This window comes from Mixophyes fleayi, chromosome 9, assembly GCF_038048845.1.
Source record: "Mixophyes fleayi isolate aMixFle1 chromosome 9, aMixFle1.hap1, whole genome shotgun sequence".
NCBI lineage: Eukaryota > Metazoa > Chordata > Amphibia > Anura > Limnodynastidae > Mixophyes > Mixophyes fleayi.
This window is the reverse complement of record NC_134410.1, coordinates 51,238,992-51,261,026: the sequence shown is the minus strand read 5'-3', so window position 1 is coordinate 51,261,026 and position 22,035 is coordinate 51,238,992. Positions and strand designations below refer to the sequence as shown.

General features: G+C 39.6%; 1 protein-coding gene across 1 annotated transcript in view; it reads left to right on the top strand.

Annotated features, from left to right (window-relative positions):
* The window catches only part of COL4A5 (collagen type IV alpha 5 chain), a 144,317-nt gene that overhangs the window by 69,955 nt on the left and 52,327 nt on the right, over nucleotides 1–22,035 (top strand). The window contains exons 20-30 of the mRNA XM_075184344.1: nucleotides 4,179–4,355; nucleotides 5,726–5,809; nucleotides 6,359–6,451; nucleotides 7,156–7,226; nucleotides 11,287–11,478; nucleotides 15,926–16,094; nucleotides 16,619–16,711; nucleotides 17,034–17,138; nucleotides 17,941–18,038; nucleotides 18,472–18,622; nucleotides 18,855–18,968. Coding sequence (XP_075040445.1) covers nucleotides 4,179–4,355; nucleotides 5,726–5,809; nucleotides 6,359–6,451; nucleotides 7,156–7,226; nucleotides 11,287–11,478; nucleotides 15,926–16,094; nucleotides 16,619–16,711; nucleotides 17,034–17,138; nucleotides 17,941–18,038; nucleotides 18,472–18,622; nucleotides 18,855–18,968 — 1,347 coding nt within the window. The remainder of the gene's footprint in view (nucleotides 1–4,178; nucleotides 4,356–5,725; nucleotides 5,810–6,358; nucleotides 6,452–7,155; nucleotides 7,227–11,286; nucleotides 11,479–15,925; nucleotides 16,095–16,618; nucleotides 16,712–17,033; nucleotides 17,139–17,940; nucleotides 18,039–18,471; nucleotides 18,623–18,854; nucleotides 18,969–22,035) is intronic.

The following is a 22,035-nucleotide window of genomic DNA, read 5'->3' as shown; positions in this document are numbered from 1 at the left end:
CGTTCAGATAGGTTCATGCAAAATATGTATCCTATAATTTTACATGAATAATAATAGCATGCCAAGTTCATTGGCCAAGAATACTGAGTTGAGAAATTCCATCATACAATATATAAAATAGATTTAAAAATAAAGTTTACGGTTATTATTATTATTATTATTATTTTTATTAGAAAAGTAACTTTTCCTTAATCGTCCATGGTTTTTCCATATATTGCAGCTGATGATTAGCCTTTTGACACTCACTATAGCCCACTTTATCTAATTCCTTATGTTAAGAGCACCTTTGTTTTAGTGCTTGTGTGAGAGGATGGGCTTACTCTGCCAATTGGTCTGTGGGGAGGTGGTTTTACAGATTTGTCTTGGGGTTCCGTTTACCAGTAACAATCAGTAACCAACTACGCACTATATGTAGGAGAGTAGTCACTGTCACCTGGAACCAATCTGGGTTACATCTGGATGGTATGTCCATCTGGATGTTATGTAGAGCTGCTGCAGCCCCACTTTGCTGGTGACTGTGACTGATTCCTCCTGACACATAGTTAGTATCATGACTGCAGGGTAGCAGACAATGAAAAGCCAGGGGCAGATTAGAGGGTCAGCGCTTTTTCTGTAGGTCACAGGAATTCAGCAGATTATAGCCATTGTGCAGGAATAGTGCAGGATCTTTAGGAAGAGATACATTTTTTTCTCAATATTAGTGCTTAAAAGTGGTGATACATCTCATTGAGAAGTAGTGATGAAACACACGCAGATTCAATACACACAGAATATATTATATATGGGGCTTTGCTGCCCTTTAAAAAAAAAATTAATTACACACTTGTTTGCAAGTGGTGATCCAGACTCCTGTCCTTTTACTCAGTCCAGATTGCAGGTGATTCAGTCTAGACCTTCTCACATCTTTTACATTGTACTCATTGGCAGGGGGAGTGTTCACCCACCCTGTCCTTGGACTGCCAGCTCCCCCTCCATCCTGATGTTTTTAAGTCTGGGCTGGGAGATTTATCTTTAAATATCCCACCCAATGTATCTTCCAGGAGACCTATTCCAGGGTGTCTAGTGCCCCCCTTCAAGTCGAAATTTTCTCCAGATGGATGATGCTAAGTTTAACATTATTTATGGTTTAAATAAATCACGAGGGTGAGGTAGCATAGTTTTTTATTACTTATGTCACTTTTTTTGTCTAAAAAATGTGCTTCTCTGCAGAAGGCTGACAGAGGTCTGGTCTCGCCCTACACTATTAATGGAACCTGCTCTGTGGAGAAGAGCATCTGCAGACTCACTCTGTTGTACACCACACAATGTAGCCACCTGCATTAAAGCAGTCCCCATGCACAGTGTAAAGCTACATAAAAATAGGCAGTGTGCCCTCTCCACAAATCCTCAGTGCTAACGAGCTCAGGCAGCTTCCCATGTAATAGGGAGACCACAAGGGACAGAGGGGGGTCACTCACTCAATTAAAGAATAAAATTTGATTAAATAAAAGAGTACAAAAAAACCTTGTTCACCACTTTTTTTTAAAAATGATTTAATTCCCTGATTCATCATAGTGTGAATGGAAAGAGAAGAATCCTGTAAATATCCCCATATAAATATGACTCACTACAAAAACAACAGACTGATATATAATTACTATAGCTGCTCAGCCAATTAAAAGTGGCCAGCGTGGAGAAATACTTGTGATTGGATGCCAGTAAAGGCAACTCATGGGTTACTCCCAGCTGTAGCCATTTTTTCATTGGCTAGTCAAAGTGCGTGGATGGGTTGTTTATTGTATAGAGATTTTTTGTATTTTTGTTTTACCTCTTGTGTTTCCATTTGGACTATAACGTTGAAAATTCTCCCTCTCTGTCCTTTCATCTCATTATAATAATCCCTCAATCTCTACAAAATTAAATATTGCTTTAGCCACGTTGGTGCACCTACTCCATACTTCACTAGGAACAACTTCACTCCACCCACTATGTTCTCTGCTTCCTCTGCAAACGCGCCTCTCTAGTACTGCAAGCTTATGCCACCAGGCGGAAATTGTGCAAATCAGGGCGCACAGTGGGCCCAGAGCAGGATTTGCTCTGCTTAGCTGCTGTTTTGCACTTCTACTATATTGCTCCAACCAGTGCTTGATTCAGGTGCACTGAGATATAGCAGTTATCAGCATTGAGCGGACCTATGACAGTTATTGTAAACTGCTAGTTATGGCATTTAAAATAAATTCTCATATATTTCTCAATTTCTACTTTTTCCCTTTAGCTGATCTGCAGACTAATCAATCAATTATATATTTCAAAACTAGCTTGTTCATATATCTTCATTTTTGTTATTTTCCTATCTCCTTTAGCCATCTTCCTTAGTATCTCTCTAGCTCCTGTAATTATATCAATTCCCACTATTATAGTGCATCTTCGAAATTAGGCTTTTCCTCTTTTGAAGTGTTTTACAATATTGAAACCTTACATGTGACATCTGCATAGTCATGTATGTGACATCAGGTTGAAGCTGCATAGTCATGTATGTGACATCAGGTTGAAGCTGCATAGTCATGTATGTGACATCAGATTGAAGCTGCATAGTCATGTATGTGACATCAGATTGAAGCTGTGTAATCATGTATGTGACATCAGGTTGAAGCTGCAAAGTCATGTATGTGACATCAGGTTGAAGCTGCATAGTCATGTATGTGACATCAGATTGAAGCTGCATAGTCATGTATGTGACATCAGATTGAAGCTGTGTAATCATGTATGTGACATCAGGTTGAAGCTGCATAGTCATGTATGTGACATCAGGTTAAAGCTGCATAGTCATGTATGTGACATCATATTGAAGCTGTATAATGTATGTGACATCAGGTTGAAGCTGCATAGTCATGTGTGACATCAGGTTGAAGTTGTGTAATCATGTATGTGACATCAGGTTGAAGCTGCATAGTCATGTATGTGACATCAGGTTGAAGCTGCATAGTCATGTATGTGACATCAGATTGAAGCTGTGTAATCATGTATGTGACATCAGGTTGAAGCTGTATAATCATGTATGTGACATCAGGTTGAAGTTGCATATTCATGTATGTGACATCAGGTTGAAGCTGTATAATCATGTATGTGACATCAGATTGAAGCTGTATAATGTATGTGAAATCAGGTTGAAGCTGTATAATCATGTATGTGACATCAGGTTGAAGCTGTATAATCATGTATGTGACATCAGGTTGAAGCTGTATAATCATGTATGTGACATCAGATTGAAGCTGTATAATGTATGTGAAATCAGGTTGAAGCTGCAAAGTCATGTATGTGACATCAGATTGAAGCTGTATAATCATGTATGTGACATCAGGTTGAAGTTGCATATTCATGTATGTGACATCAGATTGAAGCTGTATAGTCATGTATGTGACATCAGGTTAAAGCTGCATAGTCATGTATGTGACATCAGGTTGAAGCTGCATAGTCATGTATGTGACATCAGGTTGAAGCTGCATAGTCATGTATGTGACATCAGGTTGAAGCTGCATAGTCATGTTTGTAACATCAAGTGGAAGCTACATAATCATGTATGTGCAGTGTTATTTGGGGATTGGGACACGTTTGTGCATCTACTTTATTTCCACAGAATTTATTACTGATTCATTCACACACACGGGCTCCTGCATCTAATGAGCTATGTATGCTTGGTGTCACGTCACCTGTGGATATTTAGGCTTGTGCTTTCCTATAGGAGGAAACTTTTGCTATATCATAAAAGCTGCTTAGCCATCTTATAGGCCTTAGAACATCTTTTGTTAATGTAATTATCTCCATACTAAGTGATGTGAATAAACTCAGCAGTGTCTTAGCAGAGGTCATGTGTGGCACTATTTACATACTAATGCTCCTCAGAATATTTAATCATGATTACGTTGCACTACGTTGGAAGCTTTTCTTAATATTGTAATAAAATGAAGGTCTAACTGAGCTCCGTATACTTGTATTGTTGATGTCCATGCTTTTGCAAGTGAAAGTCACTATTTCAAATGGTTGCATTATTCAGCACATGATCTTGAATGTGTTTGTTATTGGTGTTTTCAAATTAACATGGTCAAAGGAATAAATAAGTGAACATTCTGTTTTCAGAAATAGCAATAGGGGATATTTATTATAATAAAATAATATATGTACTTTGGGCTCTTGTTTAGGTACTTCCGCCTCTGGGCCCCCAGGGGAGCCCGGCCTTCCTGGAGAAAGAGGACAGAAAGGAGACGCAGGCTTAGAAGGAATATCTATACCAGGCTCTCCAGGCCAGGATGGCCGTCCAGGGTTCCCTGGTCCTCAAGGACCACCTGGTCCACCTGGACCATCCACAGGTCCTAGCAGTAAGTGCCATGGCATCTTCATTCAGTTACAGTCTAAACTCAAGATATTGCTTATATTTGTATGTTTTTTACTAAAACTCATTGCTACTTTGAAGGTTTGGTATTTTTAAGAATTTGTGCATATATTTTCACTTGTTTGAATTGATTTTATTTTGATTGTTTTTTAAACTGCTTTATTAAGTTTCCATCTTGACATACAAGCATATGAACATTAGAGTAAAATACAAGTAAAATGAACATTACTTTACACATCAAACTGTAACATGAGATACATTTGTAACAATAGTTCAAGTATACCTTGTTTAGTCAACTTGGTAAAATAATCAAATAAACTGTTCTTACATACAAGTTTGTTTCGATTCATACAACTATGATCTTTTAAAACAATGAAAAATATCATGTCCAGTAACAGACCAATTGCCTGATACCTCATCAATAACATCACGTGTGTGGCCAGACACATGGTTTTAAAATGCATATTTTGTTGTACGTCTCTGCTCCCCTTATAACGTGTATTATGCATTACATTTAGTTACACTCTAACCCAGTGGTTCCCAAACTTTTTCGGTTTGCGGCACCCATAATTTTTTCAAGGCACCCTTCCAAAATAATTACAGAGCAGTCCTGTTTTATAAGTAGTTGGGTCAAAATAACGTAATAAGTATTTAGGTCAGGACAGAAATACTTAGTAAGTTGTTTGCAAAAATAATACACATAAATCCAAGGGAAAAGAATATTTTTAGATATTTTTTTAATTCTATTTCTGTCAAAGAATAATTTACAACTAATATAAATAGGAATAAGATCAAACAAAATAAAACATGTACAAAAATCATCACACTGTGTCCTTTCACGATCACACTGTGCCCACCTTCATCCACACACACTCTGTGCCCACCTTCATCCACACACACTCTGTGCCCACCTTCATCCACACTCTGACCCTCCTACATTCTTTTGCTCCTCCATTGCTGTTTCCTATCACCATTTCCCCTCCCCTTTCTTTACTTACCATACTTGGCCTTCTTTCTTCTATCTTTTCTTCTGTTTTCTTACCAATCCGGCAGCGCCTGGTACCCAGAATCCTCCTCTCTCCTGTCATTTCTCACTGAATATGTCGGGTATATATATTTTTTTTATTTCCTAGCCTCGGCGGCACCCCTTTGACAGCGCCACGGCACCCTTGGGAGCCACGGCGCACACTTTGGGAACCGCCGCTCTAACCCATTGTCTTCATTTTGTTGATACACAAGAGTCATTGTAAGTTATTATTTGAGCATGAACTGTTATCAGTGGAAAACCATATACAATAATCTTGACATTGAATGCTGTCACCATGTACAATAATTGTGACATTGTGTCTTGTTCAGTTGGATCGATATGTCAGCCAGGGTCACCAGGCCTTCCGGGCACTGCTGGCGATCCAGGACTTCTTGGAGAAAGAGGACAGAAAGGTAGATGTTACACCACACAGTATTGTGCCACCTGTCTACCGTCCCCAGGCTAGATCAAGAATTCCCATTGTTTCATATCCACATCAGCTTGATGATTGGTTATCTCATTTACTTACCCCATCCATATCATGTACTTCTACATTTTTAATATATGCAATCCTTTAAAACCTTATCTGGAATTAGTAGTGTGCAATCTGTTTATAGCAATATAAAAGCTCACACATGCATATGTTTATTGCATAGTCATAGAGGATTTGTATTAGTCTATAGATCTATTGAGCTCACAGAGTTACTGTGCTTATTGTTTACTGTACTGTGCTGTCTCTCCTTGTATTGTAATTTCGTTTGTCCCTGTACGGCGGTACGGACAGCTAGTGGCGCCCTATAAATAAAAATTAATAATAATAATAATAATAATATAGATATGCCTATGTCACTGTCTCACTGAATTGACATTGAAGCCCTAATGGGAAAACATTATTCTCTTGTTTGTTACTTTGTATACATTTTATTGCAGTGCAGTAATTGTATTATGATACATATCTACAGGTGACAAGGGAGATACATGTTACAATTGTATAGGAAATGAAATTCCAGGACAACAAGGACCTATCGGCCCCCCTGGTCCTCCTGGGAACCCAGGTAAATGCAGACTTAATCCGTGGTTCTATAAACACTATGGTTGTTTTACAGGTTGACCTCTAATAATAGTGATCACAGTAATAATTGTGAGTATGATTATGGTAGTGTGACAGCAAATACAAATGGATAGGGGGTACACCGTTTTATGATGGGGCTGATAATGACTAATCAATAAGTATTTCAGATTAGTGGTGTTATAATCATGTTTTTATTCTGATATTTGAGATAAAACAGATTTTGAGATATTCACCACAAGCAGTCTCTTGGAATTGAATTTACTGCTATGAACATTATGATGAGGTTATTGGATACAGTTGGTTCCCTGCTCACCCCAAAACAGGGGACACATTGGACAAGCTCTGACTCCAACCAAATATATGTTAACCATGGGTTTAATTCATATGTCGAAAGACATTTGCAGCAATTTTTACAGATGAAATCAGATGCACTTTTTCCTACTATCCTTTACTAATTAGACTAGAGTATAAATTAAGATCTAATGTTGACCCCCCCTTTATAGATGTCCCCTACTGCAATTTGGTGAGTAAAAATATACTCAGCAACTCTTTTTAACTGTACCTGACAGTAACCAAAGACTTTTCATTTCTCAGTTACAGCGAGAACATCTAGAAGAGATATACAACATATGTAGAAAATGTAGAAAATTATCATATTGATATAAAATATTTTTTTTCACTGATTAGGGTCGCCTGGCTTTCCTGGGACAAAAGGCAATTCTGGTCTTCCTGGTTTGGCAGGTTCTCCTGGAGCACCAGTAAGTGTGTACTGTAGTGGGGTATTTCTAATGAGGAGATTATATATAGAGATTATATATATATATATATATATATATATATATATATATATATATATTCACCTGCTCGTTGTTGCAGATGTCATATCATAAGAGCTTCCAGACATGATCAAGAGATTCAATTGTTGTTTTGACGAAACACCATAATGTGATCTAAGTGAGTTCGTTGGTGGCACACAAGCTGCTGATCTCCTGGGATATTCACCTACAGCAGTCTCAATAGTTTATAGAGAACGGTGCGCATAGCAAAAATCATCCATGTGAGCGGCAGTTCTCTGGGCAAAAACACCTTGTTTATGAGAGAAATTAGAGGAAGTCGAACCTTGAAGTAGATGAGCTGCAGATGCATAAGTCCACATCAGGTTTCACTCCTGTCAATTACACGCCAAAACTGGACAATTGAGGATTGGACAAATGTTGCCTGGTCTGATGAATCTCGATTTCTGCTATAACATGGACCATATATTCATCCTGCCTTGTGTGATGATGGTGCAGGCTGGTGGTGGTGGTGTAATGTGGGGAATTTTCTAATTGGCTTATATTAGGCCCCTTAATACAATAAGAGCATTGTTTAAATGCCACAGCCTACTAGAGTATTCTTGCTGACCATGTGTCACGGGCACTAGGAGTCTTTACCCAGGGATCACCAGGTGATGGACTTACCAGAGCAGTATAGATGGTAATATGGTACTCTGGTAGCGGGGTGATCACGGAACAGGAGACAGCAGATGGTAGAGAATGCTCGTGGAAAGTCTATGACTAGCAGCACTGGTAATATATAGGTAGTAATACACGAGGAACTGAATGGACAAAGGAAACGTGAGGGTAGTCAGCGGTCTGCGTTTAGCAAGTTGTACCGCTGTCTAGGTGAGGGAACGGAATCCAGGTGAAGGTATCCGGGAAGTCAGTGGTCTGCGTTAGCAAGTTGTACCACTGCTACATGGAAGGATACTGAAACAGGAATCAGTGGTCTGCCTCTAGCAAGTTGTACCACTGAAATATATATGTGAAGAGGAGCACGGGGAGATAAATGTAATGCAGAGTATACACTGGCAAACTGAACTTGATCCCACGATGATTTGCACAAAGTAGTAATAACAGAGCAGCACTGCACAAATATACAAAGTCTCAGGAACTATCCAGACTAAAAGGTAACACAGTCAAATGATGGCAATAGTCTCAGTGGATAGGCAACTTCAGAGAAGAACAACTCAGTCCAGCAAGGTATGCAGTACACGAGCACAGTCAATGATAAGTATGCATACCGTGGTTCAGAAGAGCAGGCTGTCAGAAGGGAGTGCAGAGATACCTGAGCGGCAGGAGGCCGGCAGGATGCGAAGTCCCAGGGAAATGGAAGCGGTATCCAAGTAGGTGCAGCGCACAGGTAAGTAGACCAGCAACGATGGAACAATACTCAGGAAGCCGTAGTATATAGGACTGGTCACCGGGAGATCACTGAAGAGTAGAAGCAATATCCAAGCAGAGGACAGCAGCGGAGCGTTGATCCAATGCAGACAGGCGAGTTGACACAGGCAGGAACACTGTAGAAGCACGGAGAGCGGATCAGCTGGCTGCAGACACGAGTAAAACTGAAGGGTAGCGGCAAGCAGGACACTGCAGGTACACGGAGGTAGCGGATAGGAATCAGCAGGTGCAGTCACGATGAAACACGGGAGAGTTGAGATGAGCTGGAACTGTTGAGCACGGAGGCAGCGGATAGGAATCAGCTGGTGCAGTCTCGATGAAACACAGGAGAGTTTGAAGTGAGTTGATAACTGTAGTGCACGGAGGCAGCGGATAGGAATCAGCTAATACAGTCACGATGAAACACAGGAGAGTTTGAAGTGAGTTGATAACTGTAGTGCACGGAGGCAGCGGATAGGAATCAGCTAATACAGTCACGATGAAACACAGGAGAGTTGAAGTAGTCTGGAAACCACAGGAGAGTTGAAGTGGTCTGGAAACCACAGGAGAGTTGAAGTGGTCTGGAAACCACAGGAGTCAGCAGAGCTGAATACACGAGGAAACACCTTCAGAGGCTCATGGGGAATGAGACTCCAAGATCAGGCCACGAGGATAGACAACAGGTGCTTTAAATAGGGAGTGTTGCCTGATCAGCCAATTAACTAAAAGGAACAGGTACTGAAGGTTTGAAAGGGCTGCGCATGCGCAGACCCTCAGGATGGTGGACGGCCACGGTTCCTAAACACACGGGAAGAAGCACTCACAGTCTGGTGAGTGACACCATGTGTTCCTTTATGGCAACAGTCTACCCATTTTCTAATGGTTACTCCCTGCAGTATAATGTGTCAGAAAGCACATGTCATCTCAAGCTGATGACAATGATTTCAGGGTACTACAATGGCCTTCACAGTCACCAGATCACAATCCAATAGTGTACTTTTGGGGTATGGTGGAAGGGGTGCTTTGCAGCATGAATATGCAAACAACAAATCTGCAGCAGCGGCGTGATGCTGTCCTGTCACCATGGACCAGAGTCTATACGGAATGTTTCCAGCACCTTGTTGAATCCATGTCACAGAGAATTCAGACTGTTCTGGGGATACAGGAGGATCCTACCCTGTACTAGAAAGTTAGACACAGACATCACTTTGGGGTTAACATAGCAGTCACACATAGAAAGTGACACAATAGTGGCATTATGTATCTTTCAAACACAGTCACCATATCAACAGAGGGTTGCCTGTTTTTGTGACACTTTCTCCTCAGAGGGTGGAGGGGCAGTGTGTAAACACAACGGTATATTTAATATAATGATAGACAATATAGGCATGTTATAAGCATGAGGAAACTCTGAGCAAAACAGTTCTCTCCCATAAGTATGTAACAACAGTATTGAGAGACATGAATCACGTCTTTATATAGACATATGAATGATCTTGGGTTTCACTATTAAAATGGTTTAATATTTATGTAGAAAAATACCTAAGGTATATAATAAAGGACATAATTGCATCTTGCTTCTGTGCTAAGAGCGAGCTCTCTATTGGCTCTCAGTGGTTTGGCACGTGGACCGCACAGAAGACATCCAGCTCTAAGCATGGGCACTCTGCACACCATACCGAGTTTAGAGGAACATATCGGCCTCTCCACGCGCTCAAAGTCCCTTTTACCTCACTGGGACCACCAGCAGCTTCCTTACTGATATATGGTAAAGACCCAGGCAATAAGAATGTGCCCCATGCCGGGACTAAGGTATACCCAGTAAGAGATAGTATTGTATAGTGGAAGAGGTGGATGCTGGCGGGAAGGGCAAACATCATTCCCATATCACATTCCAAGTATCAGCAAAAGGCTGACCTGTGGTCTTACATATGCAGAGATGTCAAGGAATTAAAATCTTTCAAAGTAAAATAAAGAAAAAAGCCTAAACCCACTACTTACTGGGCCACTACGTCCTCTGCAGACAGCACTTGTAAATCTGCTTCTGCATAACAGTGGGAGAGGGTAGGCTAGCACCATAATCCCCAGCCAGTCCTGGATTCCACAACCCCTTGATTTCCTCTGGTGAGAACTCTTATACTCTTCAATTGGTCTATATCTTCCCAGAAGAGAATTCCAGGTAACATGGAGAACAGTAGCCAGTTAATACCATACACTGGACAGGGATCAGTCATTTACTCAATTGAAATTGTCAGCACAGTGGTTAGGATTGCTGCCTCACAATGCTGGGGCAATGAGGTCAATTCCAACCATCTGTGTGGTTTGTATGTTCTCCCCGTGTTTGTGTGTGTTTCTTAGGGTACTCTTGTTTCCTCCCACAGTCCAAAAACATACTGGTTATTTAATTGTCTTCTGACAAAAATGGACCCTAGTGTGCGAGGTTGTAGGGAATTTAGATTGTAAGCTCCATTGTGGCAGGGACTGATGAGGCTGAGTGTGCCCAATATGCCTGCCTCACCTTCTGCAAATTATGTAAAGTTCATTGAGTCCTATTAGGGAAAAAGTGCTATATAAATAATCCAATTATTAATAATACATTTATTTCTGCTCCTCGCAGGGATTTCCTGGTACTCCCGGTAGCGCTGGCCGCGTCGGTCCTAAAGGAGATCCCGGGGATGTGCTTGCACTACCTGGACTGAAAGGAGACAAAGGTGACACAGGATTCCCAGGTCCAGCAGGCAGTCCAGGTCTAGAAGGTATCAATGGAAGGGATGGAAGTCCGGGATTTCCTGGTCCTAAAGGAGATCCGGTATGTTGTTTCTTTTTCTATTACGTGAATGAAAAACCAGTGTGACAATTTGCTTAGCTGCTTATGCTCGATGCCTGGTTGTCTTACTAGAGTTATCTCTTCTCCGTTGTATTGTTCAAATACATTAATTCCAAATCCATAACAGTCTCCCCCAATAAAAATATAAACTTTTGTTGCCAGTTTTGTAATCTCCTTCTCACTAACCTATTTTGTATTCAAATTATGGTCATTACAAATCACTTTCTATTTCTGCATCCAATACCACTGGAACTCTTCTCAGTATACGTACTGCATATCATTAACACCTTCAAAGCATTTCTCAGAGAAGCAGACAAACAATCCATATTGATTCAAATAACCTTAAGCATCCTACTTCTATGTTTTTTAAATTTAGACCAAAAAGTCATAAGAAATCTAACAATCATATAAATATTACCAAGAACAAAATATAGCATAGTATTGTATAACCATGTACATATTAAACAAGACAAATTATTTTGCTTTGGCATCTAGTTTTACTTTTTTTATTTACTTCTTTTGTATCTTTTTCCTGAATGTGCTTGTGCTTATCTCTTGTCCTAATGTAGTCCCTGTATTTCCCCCCTCTCAACTATGTAAGTTGCTGTTTACCAAGTGACTCATCTGATCATTGGTATCACAAGAGATAAAACCATGCAGAGTAAAGGTCATTTTCTAACTGATAAAAATAAGGTGCCCCTTAAAGCTCTGTACACAAATTTGGTAAACTGTCCACATCCCGCATAACAAATTACACAGCCAGAGCACACCTTCATTCTGGATTTTGGGTTTGCCCCACTCCCCTAATCAAGTACTTTGCAGTTGGGGGGGGGGAGGGCTGCATAAACAGTTTGTTTTAAAGTTCAGTCCACTATCACTCCCTTTATTAATTTAAACTTTTATATTTTACACCTAAAAGTCAGCCAGTATTTATCTTATATGCAAAATAATAAACTAATTTGCACCCCTTGCATTGTAACATGGTTTTGTCCAGGAGAAAAACGTACTAATTTTTTTGCCTTACTTTCCTTAATGAATCAGGACCTAAAGTGTATAAGATAAGAATATCTGGTTGCGGAGTAATGGGGACATACGTAGGGGATGTAAACTCATATTTATAATACATTCAGTAGCAAATAGACAATAGGTTTTATTTATAACGTAAGCCTGTACCTGGACCACAAGTGTATAGTAGAGATAAACCTTGGTAACCCATTTTTATCTGTAAAGTATCTATCAAGGAACATTTAATGGCGTAATATCAGGGCTTTGTACTTATGGTGCATTATGACTGAGTAGGGTTAGGTCTGGGGAAGGTGTCAAACCTGAACCTATTATATCTTTACTAATGTCCCTCCATAACTGCTGGAGAAATGGGCAGTCCCACAAATATGTCTAATGTCCCGCACTTCATTACAGTTGCACCAACAATATTAGGCTGCCTTGGCCACATTTTATGGAGCCTGGTTGGTGTTAGATATAATCTATTTATTAGTTTAACTTTTTGGCTAATAGTCTACTCCCTCTTTTACCTATAATATAGTAGTTTTCGCTTGAGCAAGGCCTAGAGCTGAATTTTTACTAAACCAAACTCTTTTTTACCTGTTGCACTGGATGCTGCTTGTTCTGTGCTTCCAAGTAAGACATTTTTTTAATGTCTTTTTGCGATTGGACACTCGCTCTTGTGGTCCTATTAGGACTGCCTTTATTACATGTGTCACTTTTGTGTGTTCGAATGATTTTATTACATTTGTCAAAATGTACCTAGCAATATGATTTTAGTATAAAGTGGTGAAATAGGTGTAGGTAGATACTCCGGTCAGCTTGTTTTCTCAAGAAGGCAAATTCTACATTTTTAGTCTTTGAGGTGGCAAGATGACAGCTGTGGCAGTATAGTCTTAGTACTTATATCAAGGGCAGGGGAGGACTGGCATATTTTAGTTGGGGGCCATGACTCGACACAGCAGCCTATTATTATACATTATAAAGGGAAAAGAATGCAGATGACCCAGCCCAAGGTAGCCCACTATGGGACCGGCCCGGGGGGCAGCTGTGCCCCTCAGCCCAGCCTACCCCTGATCATGGGCTAGGCTCACACTTATATTTAGACAGGGATTATAGCTTGTGATAATGAAAGGTCTGCCCTCACCTTACCTCTTGTACGTAAGCTCTCGCAGCAAAATTTATTGATCATGAAAGGATGAGGCCAGCTGAGAGGCAGGGCCTGCAGAACACAGTAAGACCGGCTAGACCACCCCCCGGGTGCTGTCCCCCTTGTTCTGAGTACCTTTTCTAAATAGAGCAGGTATCGTAAAAAGGATAGTACTGGCGCATGCGCATTGAAGCCCAGCAGCGGCCCTGCTGAGTGGAGGTACCATTGCTCACATATATTAGTTAGCATATAGAGCATGTGTCTCCTGTTATATTGGGTGGGGAGAAAAATATTTTTGAAAACTCAAAAAAACCTAAATATATTTAAAGCATGCAATTAAATCCCAATGCTACAATCAGCCTAGTTACTCCCATAGAGACGTGCAACCCCACACACACCTGTCGCTTTCTTAACTGAAATTCCATGCACTTCACCCATAAAACGGGTGTAATAACCCATAGAAGCTCACATCATCACAGAACGGCTTATGCACTTCCAGGGTAGCACTTTTGAACTTTTGTAAATGACACCAATTAAATGTTATTAGTTAGTAACCCTCCAGGATTAGCATGACGTCTTCCAGTTATAAAGTCCAAGAAATACATTTAGTTTGTGCTTATGTAGCAGTTATTGGTAGACATAGGAAGTAATAATATATTTGGTCTGATTACTTACAGTTTTGTTGGCTTAAAGTATACTAAACCTAACAATTGGTAATATTAACATTCACAAATATGTAAACAAGCTTTGTTAATGCAATTACTTAAGATGAAGGCAGGCATTACTTATGAAGCATTTTTTTTCTATGCTTTTTTATGCTTTCTCTCTCTGAGCTCTTAGACAATTACAGTACAGCTTTTTCCAAGTCATGATCTTAGGGATGTATCACACCTATATTAATAAGGGATAACATACCAATTGAAGTTCAGTAAATATACACATATGTGCAGACAGAGCACCCTAAATACAGCACAGATAATAAAAATATCATAGTGTAAGTAAATGATTTGTGTCTTAATAATAAATAGTAAAAAACAAATGTCACAGTTTTTCATATAAAGTCTACTTAGAAATAATATCCAGTTAATCAGATTTAAAAATAACCGATGAATAAAACAATTCAGATTTTTTTGCAAATTAAAATCTTTATATCACTGAAAGTTCTAGCTAATATAGCAGTCAATTAAATCAGTCATTAGTATAAATCCTTAACCTAATGTGTCTGGGTATTATTATTGTTGTTGATTTATAAGGCACCACAGTGCTCTGCGAACAGTAGTAAAAGCAGAAGATATATATAGAACAGGGTCATACAGGGTAGACAAAATAAATGCAAATGTGAAAATAAAGTTTATGCGCCAGGCAGCTGTTTTAACTTATACGTTTTCAATGTGCTAATGCACAGACTTCACAAAGAAAAATGCACCTTTATTACATTAGCTCTCTCTGTCGTCTATGAAGAAGACAGTGAATGACATAAGTATATAGTAGTATCAGGATCAAATCACCTCTTCGATGGGACCTACAGTCCCTCCAGAGAGGAGAGAAGCCAAATGTGCTACAGGGGAACAGCAACACGATAGAGGGGTGGTCAAAAAAGAGGCTGAGGTCTTGGGTGGCAGTATAGGATCAAAGTCAGTATTAACCATGCTAAAGATGAGGGTCAGGCTAGTAGATGGTGAACAAGGCCAAGTTCATCATAACTGGCAGAATAACCTAGCCCAAACAAGCAGGGTCACAGAGAATCAGGCAGGTACATAAACAATATGAAGTACAAACCACTAGTATACAGAACATGTGCTGAGACACAGGAGCAGTGCCAGGCAAAGTGGGATTTAAAAGTTAAGTGAGTGAGGTCACAGGACAGCCTTTGGTCAAGAGATGCGCCTAACTAGAAGCATTTATACGAGAAACGAACACATAATTGTGTGCACCTAAGGAGACATTCTCACAGGCAGGGGAAGGCAGGGGGCACGGCAAATGGGAGCTCTGTTTCTGAATCAGGGTGACTGGAGAGTCAGATTTCTTATAGTAACCTTTTGGGATCGGGCTGTACGTTTCAGTTATGTATAATAACATGCTTCCGCAGGTGTAGTTTCAAGGTTTCTTGTATAACTTTTAATTCTAGAATACAAATCAGATTAGATTTCCATGCTTTATTACTTTTGATTGCTCTCTAGCATATGATGCAGTATATTCTTTAGGATGTTTATGTTATATTGTTATTATTTTTTTATATTTGATACCTGGGTATCCTGCAATTCTTGTTATTTATAGGGTGGTCTTTCCTTGAAAGGGGACCGTGGCACACCAGGTGAACCAGGCATCCCCGGTATTCCGGGTGATAGAGGTCCTCTAGGTCCCCCAGGCTTTGGTCCACCGGGCCCATCTGGTGAGAAAGGAGTGCAAGGAGTTTCTGGTCGTCCGGGAGCACCTGGAGCTCCAGGTAACTGAATCTGTCAATGCTAAATAATGCGAAATTTATTGGATAGTGCAGGAGAACCTACAGTTTATGAAATATATAAAATACAAGTTGTTTTGTATTGGAATCACTCTAACTCAACTTAGATGTTTTAGTTTGCTTTATTGGTAGATATACTGTAGTTTTATGCTGTCCCTCTGTGCAAGCTATGAGCAGACTTAGGGACTGTGCCTGCCTCCTCTCTGCTTTGTCATATACTTGGATGTGTGGACCCTGAACGTGTCCATACCCCATCCCTAATTACATCATAGCCACCTTTGCCCCCCTACCCAGCTGTATGATTGACAGAAGGATTATGGGAGAGAGAGAAGAATAATGGCTCACTACTGCATAATGTGCTCTGCAGAAAGTCTTAGCAATGTTTTCATGGAAAATAAATAAAATCCTAAGCATGTTATTATACAGTTATCTCTAAATGATTAGCCAAACACAAAGGAAAATAAAAAAATGTTGGGGGGCAAATATAAATTAAACTTTTTTATTACCAGGTATTAAAGGACCCCCTGGTCAAACAGTGACGGAGAAGGGTATCCAAGGCCCTAAGGGTTCTCAAGGTAACTCAGGTCTGCCAGGATCACCAGGTGAGAATTTGTGGGTTTTCTCCTTGTAATTAAATAAAATAACATTGTATGGAATCCAGAAAGTTCATTAGACACTTAACTCCTCTTTAAGTTGTTAGTCTAGAGGGTGGGGACTAGCTAGGTGCACTAGGTCAGTGCTAGTGAATGTGAATAATGAAATATTAACTTGTCCACTGTTGAGATTCATTGTGTGTGAGAGATGGCCACAGTGGCTTGGATCAGCCTAGGTATATTGCCTCCCTAGTTCAAACACTATGCATACAGCTAAAATCTGTACTTATTCTCTTTGCATTAATTTAATTATAACTGTTTGTGTTATTAGGTGAGCCTGGGCAGCCCGGACAGCCTGGCCTTCCAGGCCTTAACGGAATGAAAGGAGATACAGGGGCTCCAGGAATTGGGCTTCCAGGTTCAGCAGGCCAAAAAGGTATTCATTAAGAACTATTTGGAGGTAGAAGGAATCTTACCCATAATATTAATAATGGTGCATATAAATCTATCTCTTAAATCTGTTTTCCAGTGGGTGGATAACTTATAGTCACCTGTGATTTATTTTAGTTGCAAGAAATTATTCCACCTGCTGTAGAAGCTTCCCCAAGTCATCAGGCCTCATTTTTGATTACATGTTACATGGAGCCAAATGGACTAAAAGACTTGAAAGATATAATGTTTGACAGATGATAAAGGGTCACCTGCTTTGTATGTGCTAACCGCGTCTCCGGTGCTTGTACAGTGATCAGAGATCATTTATCCTCTACCAATGCACCTCGTTCATATACACTATGGTACATACTAAAGACCAACACGCTGGGAATGCACTTTTGCTAGTGTGATTGGTGGATGCACAGAGTTCATAGGAAGTAATCATTTCAAGGTCCCTTATGTGCTTCACAAGGGATGTGATCAGTGCGTTCTGACTGTATTGTTTTGTAAAGCGGTTTATAAAGCACTTAGTGTGAACTAGCCCTAAGGCTGGTTGGAGTGTCAATTGCTCAGTTGTATCTTTACTTTTATTGTGCCACAGTTGTATGTATAGGAAGGACAAGGCATACAATGCTATTCAGATAAATACCATAAGGTAGAAACAGTGTACATGCACAAATCCTTATCTTCATATGATATTGGGCAGGTTTCTTCTGGTTTAAATACCAAACCTTTGCTGTTTTCTTTGGAGGGAATACAAAAATATATTATACAAGTGTGAAAAAGTAACTTTTCTTGTTTTTCAGGGTTTCCTGGCAACCCGGGACCTCCAGGACCACCAGGTACATCAGGAAAGGCTGGATTAGATGGGGTACCAGGACAGTCAGGTTTACCAGGACCAAAGGTAAAGACATGATGTGGATTTATGCATGTTATTCGCACTTTTTTACAGGCAAGCAAAATATTTAAAACAGTGCTCAAGAACATTTGAATACACAGTTGTAAATAAAATGTTTTACTCTTTGTTTAAATACTGTTCAGGAACTTTGTTTCCACCTTCATATCTTTGTGTCCTAGGTGTATTCTCATTACATAAACTTTACTATTCCATTGCTAATGAACAATCAATTATACATTGTTATTAATGTACATTTTGTATTCTAGTTAATCCCATATAAATCTTTCCTGAATAAAGTGTTTTTATTTGTTTTTTTGTGCACATCCAGTCTATCTATCCGATCGTACAAACACATTGATTTAAATCTTTACCGTGTGAACCAGTTACATACTAAACTTTCTTAAACTCTCTGTTGTAACTGTGTTCTGTCCTATAAAAGGGTGAACCTGGATTTGGGTTACCTGGACCTCAAGGGCCATCAGGATCTTCTGGATTTAAAGGATCACAAGGACCAAAAGGAGATTCTGGCTTCCCCGGGAATTCAGGGATACCTGGACGCGCAGGGTTTGACGGATCTACAGGACCAAAAGGTACGGAGTAAAAGTGAAGGTACTGTTATGATGTAATGTGATGGAAAGAGGCCAAAACGTGGCTTGCACCAACTCTTTCAATATGGTGAATATTGAAAGAGTTGGGGCAACATTTGTTCAGTGAGAAATTTGACTTATCTACACTGCACAGATGTTGCTATAGTTTTGCCTACAGTTTAATCATAAAGTTATTTTGTCTGTAGCAAAACAAATGATTTATTTTTCATCTTAGGTGACCCTGGACAAAATGGAGCTCCCGGTCAACCTGGAGCTCCCGGAACTCCAGGTACTGGTGGCCAGGGTCCCCCTGGCTCACCAGGACTTCCAGGACCAGCTGGCCCTCCAGGTAAGGCATGGCTCATCCATGGTGTAACTAGAAGCTTTCGCTGAGAAATGGCCGTGGCATTGCCTATAAACAGCAATATCGTTAAAGGTTTGACTGTTCCATATCAGTAATTATTCAAAGTAAACCAAGTCATCAGATTAAAATAACTGTTCCTGGTTTAGCGCTCATTGTTTCTTGGCCATACTACCTTTTGAAGCTATGGTTTCTGAAGGTTCTTAGAATGATATGTATTTGACATAAATATGGTCTCTATAGAAGAACCAGTAACATAAATAAATAAATTAATCTTATTTTAAATTTTAATTTAGTCAGCACTCTAAATTCTTTATTTATGCTGTTATAATGTATTTTTATTGTACATTATTTAGTAATGTAGTTATGATATTTTCATTCCTTCAAAATAATTAACAATGTGTGTATTACATGGTTGTTATTTTTTGGCTTCACATCTGTCCATTCTTTTGCACAGTGCACAGTCCAGCTGTTCTGTTTAAAGGGGCTATGTCACCTAGTACCAAAATTAGATGACATGACATTAGATATGTCATGTCTAGATGACTAATAAATATGTGAATGTGACAGGTATAAGATTGTTAAAATGGTGCTTTGAGCTCAAATGGGTTGTAACTCATAGCAATCAATCAGAGGCTTGCTCTCATTTACTATACCAACCTAGAATAACAACATCTAGAACCTGATTGGTTACAATACATTTGTGCACATAGTACCATTTTACAAATGTCTATTCAGGGACACTCTTCTTGTCTCCATCTCCTACTATGAAAAAGCTGGTTACATTTTTGAAAAGTTATTGCCTAGGTTACACAGCCTCTTTATAATGAGTATTTAGTTAAAGGGTGTAAATGGCACAACTATGCTGTAATCTACTGCAACCAAGGTATAAGCTTTCACTAGTCTAGTGCCAGTTGGCCTAAAGAAAGCAGCAAACTGATTGGGTGCTGTGGTTACAGTATACTCCTGTTGTTAAAAAAGCCTTTGCATTTTTTAATTGCACTTGTAATGTATACTAATGATCACTGAAAGCTCAGTCAATATATTTTCCTCACTGCTGATTTAATATTGAGCACTGTTTAAGCATCTTTTTCTTCACCCAATGTACCATCTTCGTACTGTGGAACCACTATCCCAGGTGCATGTTAGCTACTTCCACAGTGCTGGATAGCCCCAGCTAGCACACAATGATATAGCTTGAAGAGCACCACCGACACTGTTGTCATGTGATCACCATGCAGTGCCGAGATCGCATCCTTGCATTGCACTCCACTCACTGCCTGTTTTTTCCAAGCTCTGTGAATGATTGCTTTTAATTGCATGCTGATAATTAAGTGTAATGCTTGTCTTAAATGTCACTACTTTCATCTTTTATGTTCTGCATGTGAACTATTTTTTTTAAAACACTGCCATCTGTAAAAAATAAAACATATTTTATTTCCTGCAAACTTACTTCACTGGTTTGTGGACAAGACTGTTACTATAGGGATTGCAGCGTCGGCCATTTAAAATTTAATTTCATTACTTCAAGAAGCAATCCAACATAGTTGGGGGTTTTTGTTGTTTAAGATGAACCTGGTTCCATTTTCTAGGATATTGTATTCCCCTCCTTTTCTTCGTAAAATGTCCATGTGGGGTAGACATATGACTGTAAAGTCTCTCAACCAGAATGCATTTGAGTCTTGGCACTCAAGCTCGTTCCCAAGGGATGGTCACCTGATTTGAGTCAAGCTTCTCTCGCAATGTACATGAAAAAAGAGGAAGAAAAGAAGGGAAAGATGATGCTGTGAATGAGCATGCTGAGAAGAGAGGCATTCCAAAGCTTCTCTGCTAGCAACATCATATGTTATGTGACTGTGGTTGTCATGGTAGCTGCTGTAAATTATCATTAGCAGCTTACAGATAGAAAGTAATAAAAAAAAAAAAAAACTCTATGTAATAGGTTTACCAAATATTACAAAATCTGTTCCACAAACTAGGTCTTGCAATTATAGCCATGGAGCCAGATATATAATGAAAGACATTGAACTGTTTATTGCAGAGAAAACAACAATCCAGGATGCAATGAACACAGGCCGAGTCAGAGTAAAATCAGATTTTCAGGAATAGCATATTGGCAGGAGTAATGCAATTGTCAGGTTACCTCCAGGAGAGATACAGGGGTTTGATTATTGCTGTACAAGGAAACAGGAACTGACAAAGCATGGATATCCACAGACATAGAAAAAGCAAGCAGTGATCCAGGGAACAAACATAAACAGGTTCAGTAACGTTAATGACCAGCAAGGAAGGCTGGGAGAGACAGAGGTATATATATGAGACCCTCAGGTGTGGGTGATTAACTAGCTGTGCTAGTTAATCCATGATAGTGGGAAAAGACAAAACAGCAGCACCTCTGGATGATCACAGGTACTGCAGGGTAACATAACAACATAGTCCCAGAGGCAGACATAACACTAAGGGGTAGTTTTTGTTGTGATTTACAAACCGCCACACATCGGATCTGGTTTTCATTGTGAACTGCACGATTAGGCCAAACCACATGGTAAAGCATCTGGTTTTATCCTTCACATTGTACAGTAGTTCAGTACTGCCTGATCCTCTAGGAGAAGGGGGGCAAAAAAATTCTACGGCTCAATGCTGAGTTGTTTTGGACTCATTCTAGTACCCATGGCCGATGGTTACCAGGTTATATAGCAGCTTGTATCCCCATTATTCAGTCAACTAAGTAGTGCTCCTTTATAATAATATATGAAGTAGCATATGCGTCTGATTTAAAATGGCTGACCTACAATCCTAACGTATTCTTCTTACATTTTAGGACATCCTAATTACTTCTTACTACCGAAGTGCAATGTAAAAATATGATACCATTAATTGCTTATAAGTAAGGAGACATATGCTGTGATGTGTGATTTACAAGATGGCAGTTGTTTGTGCACAAACTACTACTAATAGTCTTTAGATGCATGTTTGATGTTTGTCCATTCACAGTCATATTCAGAAATATAATGCAGGACCAAAAATGCTGGTGACAGCATTACACCACAGCCAA